This window comes from Eriocheir sinensis, unplaced genomic scaffold, assembly GCF_024679095.1.
Source record: "Eriocheir sinensis breed Jianghai 21 unplaced genomic scaffold, ASM2467909v1 Scaffold82, whole genome shotgun sequence".
NCBI classification, from domain to species: Eukaryota; Metazoa; Arthropoda; class Malacostraca; order Decapoda; family Varunidae; genus Eriocheir; species Eriocheir sinensis.
In genome coordinates this window covers 585,168-605,759 of record NW_026112186.1, presented here as the reverse complement: position 1 = coordinate 605,759, position 20,592 = coordinate 585,168, and the positions used below count along the sequence as shown (strand labels likewise).

At 44.0% G+C, this 20,592-nt stretch overlaps 1 protein-coding gene across 1 annotated transcript; it reads right to left on the bottom strand.

Moving 5' to 3' along the window:
* Positions 1 to 80: 80 nt before the first annotated feature.
* Positions 81 to 18,035, bottom strand: LOC126994565 (uncharacterized). The gene is made up of 4 exons (XM_050853890.1): positions 17,918 to 18,035; positions 16,675 to 16,902; positions 10,381 to 10,548; positions 81 to 218 (listed from the first exon to the last, which is right to left on the bottom strand). Exons 2-4 carry the CDS (start codon positions 16,847 to 16,849, stop codon positions 208 to 210), a joined length of 354 nt encoding a protein of 117 aa, XP_050709847.1. The 5' UTR covers positions 16,850 to 16,902; positions 17,918 to 18,035; the 3' UTR covers positions 81 to 207.
* Between the last annotated feature and the right edge of the window lie 2,557 nt (positions 18,036 to 20,592).

The window sequence follows — 20,592 nt, the reverse complement described above, 5'->3', positions numbered from 1 at the left end:
AAAAATAAGAAATAGTTCTCAAAGACACTCAAGTGAAGAGGATAAGAAGAAAGGGACAGAAACAAACACTAACACCTCTACTCTCCTCACCTTCACGTCAGAGCAGTTCATGAGGGTGAGGTCGGGGCTGAGGGCTGCAGCACGGGCAGGGGCTGGGAGAGTGACCACAGCGGCAGCAGGGACCCAGGCAGACCCAAGGCTTCCATCTTAGGTGATTGCTGAGAAGGGGTGGTAGGTAGGTGCTGGAACGTGTTATGAGGGGGCGGGCTGCCAGCCTCAACAGCACTAAAGGGTGTGGCTGCTGAGAAGGGGAGGAAGGAAGGTGCTGGAAAGTGTTATGAGGGGGAGTGCTGCCAGCCTCAACAGCACTAAAGGGTGTGGCTGCTGAGAAGGGGAGGAAGGAAGGTGCTGGAAAGTGTTATGAGGGGGAGTGCTGCCAGCCTCAACAGCACTAAAGGGTGTGGCTGCTGAGAAGGGAAGGAAGGAAGGTGCAGGGAGGTGTTATGAGGGGGAGTGCTGCCAGCCTCAACATCACTAAAGGGTGTGGCTGCTGAGAAGGGAAGGAAGAAAGGTGCAGGGAGGTGTTATGAGGGGGAGTGCTGCCAGCCTCAACAGCACTAAAGGGTGTGGCTGCTGAGAAGGGAAGGAAGGAAGGTGCAGGGAGGTGTTATGAGGGGGAGTGCTGCCAGCCTCAACAGCACTAAAGGGTGTGGCTGCTGAGAAGGGAAGGAAGGAAGGTGCAGGGAGGTGTTATGAGGGGGAGTGCTGCCAGCCTCAACAGCACTAAAGGGTGTGGCTGCTGAGAAGGGAAGGAAGGAAGGTGCTGGGAGGTGTTATGAGGGGGAGTGCTGCCAGCCTCAACAGCACTAAAGGGTGTGGCTGCTGAGAAGGGAAGGAAGGAAGGTGCTGGGAGGTGTTATGAGGAGTGCTAACATAAGAAGAACATAAGAACACAGGGAGACTGCAAGAGGCCGAGTGGCCTACACGGGGCAGCTCCAGAATCCCCCCACTACTCACGATGGGTGAGGAGGTGTAGTTTCAGGAGTTACAGGTAGAGGCTTGATCCTCGTCTACCTTCGGTACGGGCGTACGCTCCAGTACCCTGTCACCTTACTGCACCCACACCTCACTGCCACCTGTCATCCTCGTCCATGTAGCTATCCAGTCTACTCTTAAAACAAGCTATCGTCCCTGCACTAACTATGTGATTGCTGAGTCTATTCCATTCCCCCACCACCCTATTACTAAACCAATGCTTGATAATTCATTCATTCATTCATTTAATCGACGCCTGCTCCTAGGAGCTCCCACCAGGGGATGGCCACGGCAGAAGAGCTTCCATCTTCCTCTATCCAGACACTCCCTCCTTGCCTGCTCAAAGTTTCTCAAGGATCTTTCCCCCCTCTCCCTAATGTACTCTTGCACCCTATCCCTCCATTTTACTGGAGGTTGTCCTCAAGCATTCCCTCCTTCTATCTCGCTCACATACACCCTTCTGGTCATCTTACTCTCCTCCATTCACTCCATGTGGCCAAACCACTTTAAAGTCTGTCGCTTCACTCCTTCCACCACTCCACACTTCTTCCCTTCACCCCTGTGACACATTCCAAAATGCTCGTACACACTTTCATTACTCATTCCATCCATTCTACTCACACCACAAGCACTCCTCAAATAACTCATTTCCACTGCCTGCACTCTAGACCTCTGACTTTCATTCCAGACCCACGTTTCACTTGCATATGTGAGGGTTGGTACTATTACTGTATTTATCAAATCCCTCTATACCTCCATGCTCACACTTCTGCCATTCATGATTCGTCCCAAAGACCCTACCACCCTTCTTCCTTGCAATGCCCTTTCTCTTGTCTCTCCCTCCGTACCACCATGCTTGCACATAACTGATCAAGATACTTAAACTCATTGACCTCCTCCATTTCTTCACCATTCAAAATATTTTGCATTCTTTTTCACATTCAATTCCCACTCTCAGGGCATACAAAATCTACAACCTCACTTCTACTTTGCTCACAAACCATCATTTTACTTTTGTTGACATTTTCAGCTTTTTCCTGTTACAGACACTGTCAAAAACACTGACCAAATTTTGTAGGCCAGTCTCACTTTCTGCAATGAGCATCGTGTCATCAGCAAACAGTACTGAATTCAGTACCCACTCCCCTCCCTCATCGAACAGTCTTACTCCAACTTCTCCAACTTTGCCCTTCATTTCTCTAATGACACCATCCATATAAATGTTGAATAACCATGGTGACACCCTTGTCTTAGGCCCACTTTTATCTCAAAATGTTCACTTGTTTCTCCAGTAATTTTGACACATGCAGATGCATCCTCATAGAAAGACTTCATTGCACTAAGCAGTTTTCCTCCCACACCATAAATCTTTAAAACATCCCACAATGCAATCCAATCGACTCTGTCATAAGCTTTTTCCAAATCCATGAAGGCAGCGTATAGTTTCTTTCCTTTTGCTATTATTTTTTCTACTACCATCCTGAAGGCAAATATCTGATCCACACATCCCCTTCCCTTCCTGAAGCCTCCTTGTTCTTCACTGATTTTCTCTTCTGTAAGTCTTTGCACCCTCTCTATTATGACTTTTCCATATACCTTTCCGGGTATACTCAGGAGACTTATACCTCTATAGCTCCCACATTCCCCTCTCCTGCCCTTCCCCTTGTAAACTGGGACAATGATGGCTTTCGTCCAGTCTGCTGGCACCCCCCCTCCCATGCTACTTCATATATCTTGACCATCCATTTCACGACTTCATCTCCTCCACACTTCAACATTTCTGCTGTGATTCCATCAATTCCTGCTGCCTTTCCATTTTATAATCTTTTTATTGCCTGATTTACTTGTTCATATGTTATGCTTCTTTCTTTATATACTCCTCCTCTGCCTCTACTCAAAACTGCTGCTGTTACAGCTGCTGGACGTCCATCCTCAAAATTCATTAAGTTTTTGAAATATTCTCTCCATCTCTCTTTCACAGCTTCCCCGTCTTTCAACATCTTTCCATTCTCATCCATAACTTCATTTATTTTATTTGAGGAGATATTTTCTGCATTTCTTTCGTTTTTAACTTCTTTCCAATATGATTTCCTGTTCCCTTTATATTTTTCACTTAGTCTTTTTCCAGTCTTCATCAACTCTCTTCTTACTTTCTTTTATTGCTTGTTTTAATTTCATTTTGCATTCTCTATATTTCTTTTTCCTTTCCCTTTTTACTTGTTTAGCAACATTTCTTTCTTGAGTTTTCTTAAAAAGTTCCCTTTTCTCCTTTACTATCCTCCTTATCTCTTTTATCCACCAGGAATTTCCTTTTCTTTTTCCATCTCTCACCACTTTCATCCCTAACACTTTTTTGTTGTATTTACCGTTATTTCTTAAAATGTTCCAAAACCTTTTTCAATATTTGTATTATCTTTTACACTTTCCCATTTTTCACTTAAGGCCTCTGCCATCTCATGGTTATACTCATCTTTTATTTATTTTTCCTGTAACTTTTCTATCTTCAATATTTCATTTTTTACTTCACCTTTCTTTTCAAACACCCACTTTTCTTTCAGCTTTAACTTTGCCAGCACTGCACGATGGTCAGATCCATCGAACATCGAGCAAAGGAGCTGCCTCGTACAGGCCTACCGGCCTCTTGCAGACTCCTGCGTTCTTATGTTCTTATGTACTACCTTTGTGTCACAAATTTATTTTCTAAGCCTTTCATCTACTGCCACATAATCAATCAATCCTTTTTGCTCATTATCTTCTCCCCTCCTCCATGTGTATCGGTGGATATTCTCGTGCTGAAAGAAGGTGTTCGCTAGGAACATTCCCCTCTCAGCACAGACATCCACCAGGCACTCTCCATTATCCCCCATTTTCCCACCACATCCATCACACATTCATCACCCACTTTAGCATTCATATCTCCCATCATAAAAAGTTTCCTTTCTTTCTCAAAACTCTTCAAACATGCATTCACTTCCTCCCAAAAAGCTTCCCTTTCTCTCAGTCTTCTCCTTTCACCCACACAATTCCTGATCCCTTCCAACCATAATCAGTCACACCATTCCACACTCTTTCAGACATCACAATAGCACATCCTTCCTTACTCCTGCCTCCATACTTCTCATCTATCCCCGTCCATACAACCCCCCCAGGCACACCCTCCCACGTACCCTCTCTACCATCACTCACACCAGTTCCTCGAATATGTGTTTCACTCACTCCCAACACATCCACTCTAACATTTAAAAATTTTTCAATCATCACTCTCCTCTTTTCCTCACCACCTAAACCATTCACATTAATAGACACCAGTCTCATACATTCCTTTCTCTTCTGCCGCCCTCTGGCCATCGCTCCTGCCTCTAAAAACTAGATAAAAGTATGCTTGCTAATTTCCCTCCTAAATCTATACTTTTCTAATTTAAATCCATTACTGCGAGTTCTATCCTGCTGGCTAATTCTCAGTACTTTACTTATATCGCCTTTGTTGTAACCCTTGACCCATTTGAATACTTCAATCAGATCTCCCCGCACTCTTCATCTTTCTAGAGAATGTAAGTTTAGATGTTTCAGCCTATCTTGATATGAGAGGTTCCTCAGTCCCTGAATCATCTTGGTCATCCTCCTCTGAACTGATTCTAGCAAGTTGATGTCCATTCTGTAGTGTGGGCACCAAAACTGGACAGCATAATCTAAGTGTGGCCTAACTAACGCTAAATAGAGTCTGAGAATGACCTCTGCACTTTTGTTGGTTACCGTCCTGTTAATAAAACCCAATACCCTGTTAGCCCTATTCCTCGCACTAATACATTGCTTCCTTAGTTTTAGGTCAGAGATCACCAACACTCCCAGATCCCTTTCACACTTAGACCTGCCTATCGCTGTGGAGTCTGAACTATACCCGTGTAATGGGTTTTGTGTTCCTACACTTAGTACGCTACACTTGGTGATATTAAAACTCATCTGCCATTTCTCTGACCAAGCTGACAGTTTGTTAAGGTCCTCCTGCAGTGCTCTAACATCCTCCCTTGTCCTAATAGTGCGACCTATTTTTGTGTCATCTGCAAATTTACCTATGTCACTAGTTATCCCATTGTCTATGTCATTGAAATAGACAATGAATAAAAGCAGGCCTAAAACTGAACCTTGATGAACCCCACTGGTAACATTACCCCATTCGGATTTTTTACCGTTAATGGTGGAAGAGGGAGTGCCAGGATGGGTTTGAGGAAGGGCTAAGGGACATGATTTTAGGATGGGTTCAAGGACAGGGTGCTAGGATGTGTTGAAGGACAGGATGGTAGGATGTGTTTTAGGATGTGTTGAAGGACAGGGTGCTAGGATGTGTTTTAGGATGTGTTGAAGGACAGGGTGCTAGGATGTGTTTTAGGATGGGTTCAAGGACAGGATGGTAGGATGTGTTTTAGGACGTGCTTTAGGATGGGTTCAAGGACAGGGTGCTAGGATGTGTTGAAGGACAGGATGGTAGGATGTGTTTTAGGATGTGTTGAAGGACAGGGTGCTAGGATGTGTTTTAGGATGTGTTGAAGGACAGGATGGTAGGATGTGTTTTAGGATGGGTTCAAGGACAGGATGGTAGGATGTGTTTTAGGACGTGCTTTAGGATGGGTTCAAGGACAGGGTGCTAGGATGTGTTTTGTTAGGAATTAGGTCAGTTAACCAGGGGATTAGACAAATTAACGATTTCCTTTATGGAACTAGTCTCGGGCCAAGAGTTCAAGCCAACTAAGAGTATCGTCTGAGCTCAAATAAGCCTTGGATGGTACTTACATACTTCGCTCATCGGCTCCCAGACCGAGACAGTATCATCGTATTCACTGCCTGAAGACTAAACACATTTACCATGAAAGAAATAACAATAGTTCAGTGTTTCCTTTCATGAAATAATAAATAATTGCCCTTGCGGCAAAGGATAATTCAAAATACCCCTTCTGACCTACATGGTTGGCTTTCGGCCCACAACATCACCTGCTCTCAAGCTAACAACACCTCAGCGCTTTCGCCCCATATTAACTCGCGGCAGTGCTGATTTAAACTTAGTCTCGAGGACAACAGTACTCCTCCAGAACTTACTTCAAGAGACCACTTCTTTTGAAACCCTTCGAAAGATAAGTGCCTCCTACAGTGATTACAACTAGGTATTACTATCAGGCCTGTTAGGATTATCGTTGTAACGCTGGGAGGTGCTTGTAGGGGAAAGCCAGGCACCCCTGCTGTATTAGTGGTAAGTGGTTTGTGTGTCTTTTTGTGGAGTTGTCTTGGTGTGGTTCATGTGTCTTGCGAGAAACATAAACGTTGGGTACGGTAAAGTCACTGTATCACAACAGTTTTAGGATGGGTTCAAGGACAGGGTGCTAGGATGTGTTTTAGGATGGGTTCAAGGACAGGGTGCTAGGATGTGTTTTAGGATGGGTTCAAGGACAGGGTGCTAGGATGTGTTTTAGGATGGGTTCAAGGACAGGGTGCTAGGATGTGTTTTAGGATGGGTTCAAGGACAGGGTGCTAGGATGTGTTTTAGGATGGGTTCAAGGACAGGGTGCCAGGATGTGTTTTAGGATGGGTTCAAGGACAGGGTGCTAGGATGTGTTTTAGGATGTGTTCAAGGGCAGAGTGCTAGGATGGGTTTTAGGATGGGTTCAAAGACAGGGTGCTAGGATGATTTTTAGGATTTTTTTTTTTTTACAGCTAAGGAGACAGTTCAAGGGCACAAAGAAAAAAAAAAAAAAGCCCTCTACTCACTGCTCCTGAATAGAGGTCAAGGGAGTGTCCAAAAAGAGAGGTCAATTTCGGGAGGAGAGGTGTCCTGATACCCTCCTCTTGAAAGAGTTCAAGTCGTAGGCAGGAGGAAATACAGATGAAGGAAGATTGTTCCAGAGTTTACCAGTGCGAGGGATGAAAGAGTGAAGGAGCTGGTTGATTCTTGCATAAGGGGTTTGGACAGTATAGGGATGAGCATGAGTAGAAAGTCGTGTGCAGCGGGGCCGCAGGAGGAGGGGAGGCATGCAGTTAGCAAGTTCAGAAGAGCAGTCAGCATGAAAATGTCGATAGAAGATAGAAAGAGAGGCAACATGGCGGCGGAATTTGAGAGGTAGAAGACTATCAGTATGAGGAGGTGAGTTGATGAGATGAAGAGCCTTTGACTCCACTCTGTCAAGAAGACCTGTGTGAGTGGACCCCCCCCACACAAGATGCATACTCCATACGAGGGCGGACCAGGCCCCTGTATATGGACAGCAACTGTGCGGGGAAGAAGAAATGGCGGAGACGGTACAGAACGCCCAGCCTCGAGGAAGCTGAATTAGTAAGAGATGAGATATGAAGTTTCCAGTTGAGATTTTGAGTTAAGGATAGACCAGGGATGTTTAGTGTTGAAGAAGGTGATAGCTGAGTGTTGTCAAAGAATAGGGGATAGTTGTTTGGAAGATTGTGTTGAGTGGAGAAACTGTGTTTTTGAGGCGTTGAAGGACACCAGGTTCCTCTTGCCCTAAGCGTTCTGTTGCCTCCAGCCTTGAATCGTTAAGTTCCTGTGGAGTGGGTCTTCTATTAAAAGAAGTTGAGTAATGCAGAGTGGAGTCATCGGCATAAGAATGGATAGGACAGTTCGTTTTGGAAAGGAGATCATCAATGAAGAACGGAAAGAGAGTGGGAGATAGGACAGAGCCCTGCGGGACACCACTGTTAATAGATTTAGGGTGCAACCTTATACTGACGGCCTCTTGTGGTGCCAAGAGGTGGACTGACAAACATATCCTCGGGGGCAATAGCACAAAAACCGTGAAATATTTGCCAATACTTTACCATGTCATGTCGTAGCAGCCGACCATGGACAGAGTACAAGTCCAAAGCCTTCAGCCTCTGGGAATAACTTAGATACTGGCGATCAGATAGAAGGTTAGAAGTGGAAAGGTGCTTTTGAATCTTCCGGTTAAGGATTGATTCAAAAGCTTTAGATAGACAAGAAAGTAAAGCTATAGGGCGGTAGTTTGAAGGATTGGAACGGTCACCCTTCTTAGGCACAGGCTGTACAAAGGCATACTTCCAGCAGGAAGGAAAGGTAGATGTTGATAGGCAGAGACGAAAGAGTTTGACCAGGCAGGTGTCAACACGGAAGCACAGTTTTAAGGACAATAGGAGGCACTCCATCAGGTCCATAAGCCTTCTGAGAGTTGAGGCCAGAGAGGCATAGAAAACATCATTTGGAAGAATTTTAATAGCAGGCATAAAGGAGTCAGAGGGGATGAGTAGGAGGAATATACCCAGAATCGTCCAAGGTGGAGTTCTTACAGAAAGTTTGAGCGAAGACTTCAGCCTTAGAGACAGATGAGACGGCAGTGCTGCCGTCAGGGTTAAGGAGAGGAGGAAGAGGAAGAAGTGAAACTGGAGGAGATATTTTTGGCTAGATGCCAGAAATCACGGGAAGAATTAGAAGAAGCAAGATGTTGACATTTTCTATTGATAAAAGAAGTTCTGGTAAGTCGGAGAATAGATTTGGCACGATTCTGGGCTGAAATGTAAAGGTCAAAGTTAGCGGGTGTTCGAAGGCTCTGGAACCTTTTGTGAGCTGCCTCTATCTTTTATAGAACTAGAACAAGCGTGATTAAACCAAGGCTTTTAGCGTGAGGAGTAGAAAGAACGTGGAATGTATGCCTCCATTCCAGAGACAATCACCTCCATGATGTGCTGGGCACACACAGAGGGTCTCTATCCTGGAAGCAGTAATCATTCCACGGGAATCGGAAAGTACATCCTCAGGTCGTCCCACCGAGCTGAAGCAAAATGCCAGAAGCATTGCCTCTTCGGTGGGTCCAGAGGATGTACAGGAGCGATAGGACAGGATACAGAAATAAGGAGGAGGAGCCCAACGGAGAGAACAGTTTGACAGAGTATGCAGAAGGATTAGAGGTAAGGAAGAGGTCTTCTTAGTGTAGAATGTTAGGCCTGTCTCCAAGATGGTCAGGAATACGAGTAGGGTGCTGAACCAACTGCTCTAGGTCATTGAGGAGAGCAAAGTTGTAGGCTTGTTCACCTGGCTGGTCAGTGAAAGAGGATGAAAGCCAAAGCTGGTGGTGAACATTGAAATCTCCCAAGATGGAGATTTCAGCGAAGGGAGAGTGGGTCAAGATGTGCTCCAATTTTGAGTTCAAATAGTCAAAGAATTTTACATAGTTAGTAGAGTTAGGTGAGAGATAAACAGCACAGATGTATTTAGTAATAGAATGACAATGAAGTCTTAGCCAGATGGTAGAAAATTCGGGAGTGAAGGTCGTGGGCATGAGAGCAAGTGATGTCGTTGCGCACGTTGGCACAACATCCAGCTTTGAATTGAAATTTAGGATAGAGATAGTAGGAGGGAATAGAGTAGAGATAACTGTCAGTAGCCTCAGAAACCTGTGTTTCGGTGAGGAAGAGAAGGTGAGGTTTAAAGGAGGAGAAATGGTGTTCCAAAGAATGAAAATTAGAACGAAGACTGCGAATGTTGCAGAAATTGATAAGGAGGAGGTTTTTAGGAGTTATCAGGACGCCTCTCAAGTTGGCAGCCAGAAGGGGAGTCCTCCCTGGGGGAATTTATGGTATCCCCCCCCCAGGCGGGGACTCCCGAGGCTCTGTAATTTTTCGCCATTTTAAATTTTGAATTTTGGGAAAGGTGTGTGTGTTGTGTGAATGTTGTGTGGTGTAGAAAGAGAGAGGAACTGTCTTTAGAGAGCATGCTGAACTGCTCTCTGGTGTTGATGAGACAAAAGGGAAAGGATGGGTTCAAGGACAGGGTGCTAGGATGTGTTTTAGGATGGGTTCAAGGACAGGGTGCTAGGATGGGTTTTAGGATGGGTTCAAGGACAGGGTGCTAGGATGGGTTTTAGGATGGGTTCAAGGACAGGGTGCTAGGATGTGTTTTAGGATGGGATGAAGGACAGGATGGTAGGTAGGATGTCTCTTTGGGCAATCCTGCATCAGCTGACAACTTCCCACCTCAGTAAATTCAGGTTATAAAATTAAGATTCTTCAGAGCAATGGAATTTGTACTGACAGACTGTTACTGAATCACTACCAGCACTCTGGCACTTGTTACTTTTATGAATTTCCTGCATTTCAGAATTTGGACAACTATATTTCAGCTTACAAAATCCCCGTTAGCAAAAATAAATTTTACTGGGATTTTTCAGACCAATTCAGACTCCTGGACTTCCACGACACCAACAGCAACACTCAGGCACTCACATCCCTTACAAATCCCTGCACATCAGAATCCGGACGCCTAGATTTCAGTGTAATTTCCTCCTTAGTAAACTGAGGTAAACGTAGTGATTTCTAAGACCAATTCAGACTAACCGACTTCACTATCTGGGAGGCAACACTCAGCACTAACATCCAGGCCGGAGCGCTTGGTGAAGCCCCTCCTGACGAGTCGCCGTTCACCGACGCGCTCCAGCGGCAGACTGCTGAGGCCGAGGGCGTACACATGGCGGGCCAACACACAGGTCAGAGTGTGGAGGGTTTCTGCAGGGAGGAGGATAAAAGTGGCAGTTATGTTGGGCTGTTGGAGAGCTGCATCTTCACCAGCTACCTTCCTCTAACACTTCTGAGCTTTTATTTAATTCTTTATCATCAATGAACTCATCCCTGAGCCTAGAGAGAGGCATGAAAACAGCCTTCATTAAAAGCAGGCCAGCAATGCTGCATATCTAAATGATTCTTTACCTATCCAAGGGCAGACAAAGTACATCAATCAGTGACATAACAAAAGCACTGCATAAGGAGGAGTAGGAGCACTTTCTCCAGCACCCTCAGCCTGTTATCTCTTTGGCAGGAAGAGAGGCAACGTGAGGCCTGGCTCCTTACCGCCCACTCCTTGATAAGCTCATCCCTGTGGGTGAGGGAGGGCAGGGTGGTCCCAGAGCTCACCAGATATGCACACGTTAAGGTTGGCCTTAATCCACGGCACGCGGAGGGTCTGAAAGGTGCGCGCCACAGACTTACACATCATGCTGGACTTTTCATGTGAGGAGTTCTAGATCAGATAATCGTTTTAGGCTTGGTTACACATGATGTCGGACTTTCAACATGAGAAATTCAACCTAAGATAATCCTAGTGACTGGCAGAGCAAAAAATGTATATTGGTTACACACACACACACACACACACACACACACACACACACACACACACACAAGTTAAGCAGTGACATCAGTAATAATCACCATCATTAGAGTACTCCAGTTCCCTTGGAGAGGATAGAGTTAAACCACAAACACTTGCAGCACATTCTGAGGGTGGCAAGACACTGTGAGGAATATTACCAACAGTCATGTAACACAAAGGGGGCAGCTATGTCTTTGGCCAGTCCATAATTATACTTGTCACAAACACTTGCAGTATATTCTGAGGGTGGCAAGACACTGTGAGGAATATTACCAACAGTCATGTAACACAAAGGGGGCAACTATGTCTTTGGCCAAGCCATAATTATACTTGTCACAAACACTTGCAGTATATTCTGAGGGTGGCAAAACAGTGACGGCCTGCCTGCATGCTTGCTGACAGCTAGTCACCACTGCTAACAAGGAGCATGTTTAAGGTGCGTCTCTTCACTCACCCGCTGACTGCACCCCATACGGTCAACTTGGGTAAGCCTCCATGTAGCTGCCCTTCCCATTCTAAGAGTTACATGAGTCGTGAGTTATGTGAGCGTCCCCGTGGCCATACAATACTTATGGTTGTGACTTTACTATATATATTCTCCATTTTTTGTATTCTATTATTTTCTATCAATATTAACCGGGCAAATAAGTTTACTCTCATTATTTAATGGGCTTCTATTTTTTATTTTATTTACAGCACAGAGAGCAACTCAAGGGCAACAAAAAGATGTAAAAAAAAAAAAAATAACTGTTCCGCTCATACAGCAATAAGTCTAGAGTGGCCAATAGAGAGGTCAATTTCGGGTGGAGAAGTGTCTTGATACTCTCTTCTTGAAAGAAGTCAAGTCATAGGCAGGAGGAAATACAGACGAAGGAAGGCTGTTCCAGAGTTTACCAGTGAAGGGGATGAAAGAATGGAGATACTGGTTAACTCTTGCATAAAGGGTTTGGACAGTATAGGGACGAGCTTGAGTAGAAAGTCGTGTGCAGCGTGGCTGTGGGAGGGGGGGAGGCATGCAGTTAGCAAGTTTCGAAGAGCAGTCAGCATGAAAATTTCGATAGAAGATAGAAAGAGTTGAAACATGGCGGCGGAATTTAAGAGGTAAAAGACTATCAACAAGAGGAGGAGAGCTGATGAGACGTAGAGCCTTAGCCTCCACTCTGTCCAGAAGAGCTGTGTGAGTGGAGCCCCCCCACACGTGAGATGCATACTCCATACGAGGGCGGACAAGACTCTTATATATGGAAAGCATCTGTGCGGGGAAGAAGAACTGGCGGAGACTACAGAACGCCCAACCTTGAGGAAGCTGATTTAGTGAGAGAGATGTGAAGTTTCGAGTTGAGATTTTTAGTTAAGGATAGACCGAGGATATTTAGTGTTGAAGAAGGTGACAGCTGAGTGTTATTGATGAATATGGGAGAGGTGTTTGGAAGATTGTGTCGAGTTGATAGGCGGAGAAATTGAGTTTTTGAGGCATTGAAGGACACAAGGTTCCTTTTATCCCAATCAGAAATGATAGCAAGGTCTGAGGTTAAGCGTTCTGCAGCCTCCAGCCTGGAGTCATGTAATTCCTGTTGAGAGGGTCTTCTGTTGAAAGAAGTTGAATAATGCAGAGTTGAGCCATCAGCGTATGAGTGGACAGGACAGTTTGTTATGGAAAGATCATTGATGAATAACAGGAACAGAGTGGGTGATAGGACAGAGCCCTGTGGAACACCACTGTTGATAGTTCTAGTAAGTAATGGCACCAGTCCTCTCTGCCAAGGATTAATTCTAGTTTTCCTGAAGGAGTCTCATTATGACGCCCACCTCATGGCTGCCAGTTCTGTTCCACTCATCCATCATGCACTGGTAGTGAGGGCCGGCCACTGCAGGCACTCAAACATAATGAATGACCTTGATCAAGCCTATCGTTATGCTGTCCAGCTTTCTAATGCAGTGGGGTGTTGGGGGGTAGAGGAGAAGGAGTAGCTAGAATAATTTTCCTGGGTTGGTGATTTTTTTTTTTTTAATCAAAGAAATCAAAAAATCATTGATTTTTTTTTTTTAATTATCAGATTTTTTTATTATTATTATTATTTTTTTTTTTATAAATATATATCCTGCTGAGTGATTTGAAAGTCTCCATAGGTTACTTTAAGTTTAAGTTTAGGGCCTGTAAGTCTGAGCACAGTCAAGGATCCAGATACATACTTGTTCAATACTTGTTTGTAGTTGGTACAGGAGCAGGTTTAGGACAGATAGAGTTGCCTGAAGTTGTCATTTTCATGACAGAATATTATATTACTACCACAGAGAAGAATATCTACTTCTGTTACTGTTTGGTTGCTAACCTTGGTTATTAATATGATACATTGCCTGCCAAGTTAGTAAAGACTAAAGGAGGAGGATTTTGGGGGGAGCATCAATGTGTCAAAAACTGGTCCTGTCATTTCATCAAATCAGCAAAAAACTAAATCCATCAAATTTTCCAATGTTTCCATTTTGTCAAAAACAGCTTTTTACCCTTATCCCATCAGTGTAGCAACAAGTTCATATCATTTCAATGCATCAAAAATGAGAAGGCATCAATATATCAATAAATCCAGATGTTATCAAAGCATCAAATTGTTAAAAGTCATCAGAGCATAAAAAAAATCAAAGTTATCAAAGCATCAAAAGTCTAGTCCATGATGACACTGTGGGGTATTACGACTTTCACAATGGTACACCATCACAACTACCTGACAATGGTACACCATCACAACTACCTGACAATGGTACACCATCACAACTACCTGACAATGGTACACCATCACAACTACCTGACAATGGTACACCATCACAACTACCTGACAATGGTACACCATCACAACTACCTGACAATGGTACACCATCACAACTACCTGACAATGGTACACCATCACAACTACCTGACAATGGTACACCATCACAACTACCATTAATGCAAATGTTTCTACATCAACGAGTAAAGTGGTGTGACACAGTATGATCGAGACTAACTTGGGAACCAAATTCTCGAACTAACAAGTGATACTCTGTTCGGGGTCACGAGGCAATATCAATGAAAGCCTCAGTCATACCCTTGACAGATCAGAACGGGGTCTGTACCTTGTAGCACCAGGAGCACTTCAGCCTGAGGAATTAACAGAAATGTAAAGTGCCATCTATCAATAAGATGCCGGCCAACTACTCCATTATCCGGGGTAAGATCCACCATGGAAATGGACAGTATATTCATAAGCAGTTTATCTCAGCTGTGGGCCACACGATGGACAGGCACCTTTAGTTTCTAGAGGCGGCCCACACTCGAGACAGATACGATTCAGATGATGCTGATGAAGCTGCTGTTGACTAAGAAAATCAACCTTCTCAGCAACAGAATCATTGTCCCTGCGCTGTGTGTCTGGCACCCCTAGAGAGAACGATCTGCTTCAGGCCTTGCAATAATGCACAGGTCTGTGTAGGCTGCAACAGCGTCACAGAAACCATGAGGTATCCATGTCCTATCTGCAGGGGCCAGGTGCAGGAGTGATTAGAAATATTCACTCAGCAAGATATGAAATACTGCTGCTTCATTTCTAGTTTTGAACGCTGCTGATTAATTGCAACCCCCAGTCTTCAGAGGGAAGAATGACACTCTCAATTTTATGGTTCTTAGGTTATTTATTGTAAAAAAAAGTCACTTGAAATAAAGACTGATATTGATATGTATCTTGTTGTGCTGCCTCGCGCTTCATCTGCTGGACCTGAACATAATGTGTAGATGTTTTGCTAAGATCTGAAGATGTTTTTGACATTTTGGAAATATATGAAGTTTTGGATGCATTGATTTGATTTTATCCATTTTTGATGCTTTGAAGCCATCTAGTGTTTTTGATGATTTGATAACATCCAGGCAGTGTAAGCTTTTTTATAACTTGATAAGATACAGCTTTTTGGATGCTGTGAAAAGATAGTCTTTTTGGCGTTTTGATAGGCCTGACACCCTTGGAATAGTTTTGATGCTTAGAAGGCGCCCGATTTTTTACCAAGTAAAAAACATATGGCAAGTTGGCAACATTAGTGCAAGAGGATATAACAATGTAGGATTATTTATTTATTTATTTATTTATTTTTTTTTTTTGGGGGGGGTATATACCTCGAAGAGAATAAATGAATCAATACATATGAATAGGTTGTTTTACTTTACCATCTTTGGAGCACATCATTTAACTTATGGAAGACTTTTAGTTAAAAAAAAAAAAATCATGATTTTTTAGTAAAAAAAATCAATGATTTAATCATTTGATTAAATCAATTTGATTTAATCATTGCCAACTCTGTAATTTTCCACTATATTTTTATACTTTTTTATCATGGTAAAAATGCATTTAAATATGCCTTTTGTCCTTGTTAAGCTTGGTGCTGGCTGACTGATTGATAATGGAGAGTAGTAAAACAGGAGGAGGAGGGGGAAGAGGAGGAGGAGGAGGAATACATAGGAAGAACAGACACTAGAAGACCTATCGGTCTATGGCGAGGGTGTCAGTTTACTACCGCTACTACTAGTAATCTACGTGTGGTAGAACAGGACAGAAAAGATGAAGGCTCCTTCCCACCCACCTCTCCCTCCGGCAACGTGCAGGAAATAGTTAGAAGAGAACACCATGTACCTTTAAGGAAGAAAGGGACATGGAAATTTTACAGTAAAGAGAGAAATAAGAGGAAATTACTACCCTTAACTTACACTACTGGTAACCTAAGCTGTGGGGGAAAATGACTTCATTACATAAGAACATAAGAACATAGAAACACAGGCAGACTTGAAGAGGCCAAGTGGCCTACACAGGACAGCCCCAGAATCCCCCCTAATACTCACGATGGGTGAGGTGGAGGCTTGATCCTCGTTTTACCGGCGGTACTAGGCACGCACCAGTAACCTGTCACCTTACTGCACCCACACCTCGCTCCATCTGCCATGCGGACATTAACTGTTACTTTACTCTTTTGCTAACTTACGCTACTTGCAATCTAGGTTGTGGGAGAGAATAATATGGATTTAGGTTGAGGTCTTGCTGCAATCTGTCTGAAAACATGCGAAGAAGGGTCAGTATAATCTTATATCCCTGAAGTACTTATCCAATGAAGACTTGAAGCTATTGATACTCTGTGCGCTAACTACTGACGGTGGGAGTCTATTCCAGTGATCGACGACTCTATTATTGAAAAAACTTTTGCGCACCAATGTGTTACATCAGTTTCCCTTCAACTTCATACCGTTGCTGCGTGTTATTGTGTTGGTGTCTCTCTGAAATAGACTATCTAAAGGAGGAGGAGGAGGAGAAAGGGGAATAAAAAAGCATTGGTGTGTTCCTATATCCTAACAAATGCTGGCAGCAGGGTGGGTGAACATAAATTACTGGAGTCTGAGGCAGAGTTGCATTGCCAGGTGACATGAAGGCAAGGGTGGGTGAGGCATGGGGGCACGTTACTGCACTCACCATCCAAGGACTGCAGGCTGGAGGGCATACTTGGCACATCCTTGTAGTGGGGCAGCAGGAGGAACCAGTGGGAGGTGTAGGGGTGGAGGCCGACCACCTGGCAGGACATCTTGGCAGGGCTCAGCGTGTGGCCTATGAACCTTGAGTTGGAGCAGCGTTGGAACACTCTCCTCATCGTCCTCTGTCCCTGTGGTGGTGCTGGCCTGGCTCTTCCTCTGGGCTGAGTCTCTGAAATGGGAAAGCAGCATTCATCAAGGCATTACTATAGGAGACAATGCATGTACAGAGGGAAGAGTGCAGTCGCTACAAGCTTCTTTCAACAGCAAGGGAGGCAGCTTAATGGACAAAAATCACATTAGCAGCGACAAAAAAGCCTGCTGGACGCTGCTCTCACCAAGGAAAAGAGAATGAGCACACACCAATGTTTCAGGGCCAACATTTAGGACAGAATGGTTTTGAAGGACTGGCTCACTACAAACACCCTCCCCTCTTCCTCTTCCTACATCTCTTTCTCTTCCTATCCCTGCTCCTCCTTCTCTTCCTGCCCCTCCTACTCCTTCTCCTTCTCTTTCTCTCTATCTCCTCCTCCAACTCCTTACCTAATATATATGCTTTGAAGAGGAAGAAAAGGAGGAAGAGAAGGGATAGGAAGAAAAGAGGAGGAGGGAAAGGAAGAGAAGAGAGGAGGAAAGGAAAGGAGAAGGGAGACAGGAAGAGAAAGAGAAGAGAGAGAGGAGGAGGAGGGAAAGGAATAGTGAATGCATCAACATAAAAGCCTGCTGGACGCTGCTCTGACAACGGTAAGAAGAATGAGAGGCTGGAAGATAGGCTGGCTGTTAATTTCCTCGTTTTTCAATATTTTCCAGAGTTTTATCATCTATTTTTGTTTTTTTACAGTTGAGCACAGTTGTTCATGGGCCAAATATTTGTATACATTTTTATTCTTCATTGCTCATTTCAGCTAAATCATTCGTATTCATAATCTACACAGATGGATTGCAATGTGTGTGTGTGTGTGTGTGTGTGTGTGTGTGTGTGTGTGTGTGTGTGGGAGGATACCCAGAGACACACAGTGGCGGTCCCTTGCAGACTCCTAATGTTCTTATGACTAGAAGTATTTACAGGGACAGAAGGAATTTACTTCAGGGCACACAGGGACAGGATGAGAACACACAATGATATACAAGGACAAGGAAAATGGACATATGCACAAAATAGGATACGTTTAAAACATGTCCCTTACTTGGTTGGCGGTCATGCACGCCCACAGCCCTTAGTGCATGGCGGGCGGTGACGTGCAGGCTGTAGGCGTGGTCCACCCTGGCGGCTCCCTCCTCCACGCCGCTCGATGAGTTGCTGCCACCACCACGGCTGCTCCCTCGCCAGATGGTAAATATCATCGCCAACTGCAGACGTAATTTCATGCAGTATATACGTACATAAATTCTTGGGCTATATTATGTCATATGTTATATAAAGATTTCATGAGATATAATGTCATGTATTATTTGAACATTTAAACTTAAAAGCCTGCAAGATGTCAGTCAGTCTACACATCAGCAAATATTGTGGCCCAGTTGTGGCGTGGGTTGTGAGAGGAACACCAAGTAATTGACCACAACTTTGCAGAGGTTTGAATGTACTATTTATAGTAAACATATAGTGGTAAAACAAATGGTTTAGTTTAGTTTGATTTCCAAGAGCTGAAGCAAAAAGTGTTACAAGCCAACTTGAGCTCCCCTTCCTCCTCCTTTTCCTTCTTATTACAGTTATTATTATGAGAGACAAATCAGGCAGAAAGGGAGGAAGGCTGACACTGTGAGCTTCCACTCCAGCAGCCCACACACACCGCAGACCACAAGAAGGAAAGCTAAAGCAATGAGAAAACTAGAAAGAAGCTGAGATACTGTAGAAGATCATACAAGTGGAGGGACAGAGAGACAAGGCAACAGATATCCCAAAATACACCTCTCCTCCTCCTCCCCCTTACATTCCTCCTGGCCTGGCACCGCCGCCTCCCCCGCTGTGCTGCCTGCCACCCGAGGTTCTCCTTGGCCCAGAATGACGGGCGTGGGCATGGCCGTGATGGGGCAGCTGATTTGATGCAATGCAGGGCCGCACGCCGCCCTCTGCCCTCTGCTACTCTGTGGGGAGGCCTGTGTTAGCATCCCTAGCATTGCTGTGATGCGTTACAGTTGGAAACTCTTCTGCCGTGGCCGTCCCCTGGTGGCAGCTCCTAGGAGCAGGCGTCTATGAAAAGATGATGATGTTCCAGCACAATGATCCTCACCAATCTGGCTTTTGTCTGAAGTCTTGTTCCTTTATTTGAGACCTATCAAGCAGACAGTACAAGTGAATGTTACAATTTTTGATGGGAAAGACAAGTGGAGTACCCCAGGGCAATGTTTTAGTCTCATTATTTGTGGTATATATTTATGATCTTACTGAATATAGTGCAGTTTTTGACTGGACAGATGTTATGAGTGGTGCAGCCCAGGGTAATGTTCTAGAGGCAGTATTACTTATGGTATCGTATATAGTGTGTGTGTGTGTATATATATATATATATATATATATATATATATATATATATATATATATATATATATATATATATATATATATATATATATATATATATATATATATATATATATATATATATATATATATATATATATATATATATATATATATATATATATACTGAGTATAGAAGAATGGTGCAGTTTTTGACTGGACAGATGTTATGAGTGGTGTAGCCCAGGGCAATGTTCTGGAGGTGGTTTCATTATTGTGGTTTCTTACCTACATTTCTTACCTAGATGGGAGAACCCCATCTAGAATCAGGTGACGCCTACAACCAAGACAGCAAGTAGATTGTCCTTTAGATGATCTGATGGTTGGCTAATGTGGCATCACCAAGACCACACAAACCACTGCCATAACACTCTTGAGCAAGTGGCAAGACAATGCAGTCAGGTTGGCAATCCCGAGTGGAGACACAGCACAGCACAGGACACAATTTTACAATTCAAAGTCATACTCAACAACCCAAAGTCAATGAAAATCACACAAAATTTGACCAAAAGAAGTGTCGAGATGCTGTTTAAAAGCATTAATAGAATTCACCAAGACAACTGATTCTGGTAAATTATTCCAAATGCTAATGACCCGCACTGAGAAGACATGAGCTCGAACATCAGTGTTGTAACGAGGCACAAAAAGCTTGTCTGTTGTGATTTTTAGCAAAGAGGTGACCTAGATTAGGACAAAACCCTTTCAGAATGTTGAACACCATAATAGGATCAGCTCTGATCAACCTTCCTTTAATGGAGTCAAGACTCAATCTAGCGAGACGTTCACTATATGGTAGATCGTGAAACCGGCAATTTTCTTGGTCCATCTCCTCTGAACATTTTCTAAAAGCCTGGGTCATGTCACCTGTATAAACAGTGAACCAAACCACAGAGGCAAAGTCCAAGATAGGGTGAATATGAGAGATGAAAACTGCCTTCATGAAATCAGCAAAGGGTACCCTTTAAAATACAGTAACCAATGCCTCCAGCCTTGCCAGTGATTTCTCTCACATGCAAGTGAAACCTTAGGAGGAATACACCCTGACCCCAAGATATTTATAGTTATCTCGTACATCTTGAATGGCTTGGTTTCCTATACAATATGGTAGAGGAACAGGAGCATCAAGGAGATTCCTACAACAGTTCGTTCTGGCACATTTACCAACTGAGAAAGATAAACCCGTGAACACATACTCACTTCTTCCTCTGGCACTACTCTCCTCTACACTAAGCATACTGCACTACTCTCCCTGCCGCCTGACAGCCGCTGGTGATCCGACTTCTGCAGGAAGTTTGCGTGCACTTGAGGGCGTGGAAGGCAGTGGGGGGGGAGGGGGCG